Here is a 1,941-nt window from a genome sequence, read left to right as displayed (position 1 = left end):
GGGCAGGGGGTGGGGGTTCACTTTGGATGGGTCTTGTAGCCTGTCCTTCCAATACAGTAATGGAAGAAAGAAAATCTGCCAAATCGCACTGCTAGTGGCCCCAAGGGTGCTGCCAGCTCATAGGTACCCTCTCTGCTTTATGCAAGCATTCCCTCCAGCAGCTCATGACTCGCTGCTAGAAGATAATTTCCAGAGTCTCCTAGGGCACGTTTTTGGTTTATTCAGCCCATTTTCTCAAACTTTGCGATCTCCACACAGGCTGAATTTCCATTTCAAACAATTCCAGGCAATGAAGTTATTTATAAGGGTCTTCTCTTTCCAGACTCATCCCTCCAAGTACAATTTTTTGAGTCTTAAATTAGCCCTTCAGTAACTCCTGCTTTTCTTTCTTCTCTCCTCTGGAGAGAAGTCCCTGTGCTTCCCCGTTGGGTACAGCAATTGCTTAAGCCCTGGTAACTGCCTTCCCCATTCACTCACAAATGTCTCTTCTCTTCCTCAGTCCCAGCCTAGTTGCAAACCACCCTAACCCAGGAGATTTCCTCCTGCTGTGCTGGATAAAGCTATGTGCTACCTTCAGCACCCCAGCTCAGTGTGTGCAACCACCTTTAAGGGCCAAGCAAGGCTCTCACAAACAAGGAAACCTGAGCTGGATGAACATCCAGCATCGCTCACTGAGCATCCTCAGGCAGCTTGTAGCATCCAAATAGCCCAAATTTTTAGTGCAGCTGTAGTTCCTTTGGCACTTGGAGCAGAGGAATCCTGGCACAAGGGTCAGGGCTTTATGGTGGGCAAACCTTCTAATAGTGCACCAAGATGTTATTAGTAGGTGCACATTTGCATATTGTGTGTGCAAGACGTCCCCACCTTGAGGCACTCTTTGGGTGGATGAACGTGCTCTCCTTCTCTTCTGCAGAACAAGGTGGTGGCCGTGGATGGCGTGAAGGTGAAGTTGCAGGTGAGCAATTCCCAGCCAGATTGCTGGAACTGCCCCCCTCCTCTGAGTCTGAGTCCACAGGGGCATCCCCAGCTTGTGCCGGGGGGGCATCCCCTCCCCGCTCTCATCAGGCGGCTTCTTGACAGATCTGGGACACAGCAGGACAGGAGCGTTTCCGCAGTGTCACCCATGCCTACTACAGGGATGCCCAAGGTGGGTTTGGGGTCCAGTGGGGAGGGAGGAGATGGGCCGGAGTGCATCCCTGCAGCGGAGCAATGCCTCTGCCTCTTCCCTTCCAGCCCTGCTCCTGCTCTACGATATAACCAGCAAGATGTCCTTCGACAACATCCGCGTGAGTCCCCTCCGTGGATAGGGAGCGTGTTTCTCTCCAGGGATCAGGGTCGTGGGTGCCCTGTGTGGCTTGCTGGGTGTTTGGGGCATTTTGCAGCCTGTGTGACATGTAAGTGCCGGCTGTTTTGGCCAAACCCAGCTGGCTGGGAGCTCGTTTCCAGGGTGCCTGCCTGGGTGTGTTTTGTTTAGGGACATGGTAAATGGCTGGAGGAAGAAGTTGTGGTTTGGGATGGACATAAACTACATGTAGGTTTGGGCTCTAGCTGGGAGATGGGGCATTTTCAGGACTGTGATGCTGGAGTGGTTCCCATGTCAGAAAAAAAATTTTTTTCCCCATCCTTATGTTGAGGAAGGGTGAGGGATGAGGGGGGAGGTATGAGGGTACTGCCCACCCCAACACAGTCTCTCTGCCCCACAGGCCTGGCTGACGGAGATCCACGAGTATGCCCAGAAGGACGTGGTCATCATGCTGCTGGGCAATAAGGTGGGTGCAGGGCCCCCCTTCACCCTGCGGTTCGTTGTGCTGTGTTGGGTGCCCAGTGTGCGCTCTGCATGCCTACACCCTCCATCGGGCTCTGCTGCTTTCTGGGCTCCTGCAGGTCCCAGAGAGGTGACCCCAGAGGTTTGGGGGTGTCGGGGGAGCTGGGGGTGGTCAA

General features: G+C 53.8%; 1 protein-coding gene across 1 annotated transcript in view; it reads left to right on the top strand.

Annotated features, from left to right (window-relative positions):
• RAB37 (RAB37, member RAS oncogene family) overlaps positions 1–1,941 on the top strand; it is a 3,688-nt gene that overhangs the window by 760 nt on the left and 987 nt on the right. The window contains exons 2-5 of the mRNA XM_009876885.1: positions 914–955; positions 1,081–1,147; positions 1,234–1,286; positions 1,704–1,769. Of these exons, the coding sequence (XP_009875187.1) occupies positions 914–955; positions 1,081–1,147; positions 1,234–1,286; positions 1,704–1,769 (228 nt within the window). The remainder of the gene's footprint in view (positions 1–913; positions 956–1,080; positions 1,148–1,233; positions 1,287–1,703; positions 1,770–1,941) is intronic.

Source organism: Apaloderma vittatum, unplaced genomic scaffold (genome assembly GCF_000703405.1).
Source record: "Apaloderma vittatum isolate BGI_N311 unplaced genomic scaffold, ASM70340v1 scaffold25799, whole genome shotgun sequence".
Classification (NCBI taxonomy): domain Eukaryota; kingdom Metazoa; phylum Chordata; class Aves; order Trogoniformes; family Trogonidae; genus Apaloderma; species Apaloderma vittatum.
The sequence above is the reverse complement of the archived record's forward strand: the minus strand, read 5'-3'. Positions and strand labels throughout refer to the sequence as shown.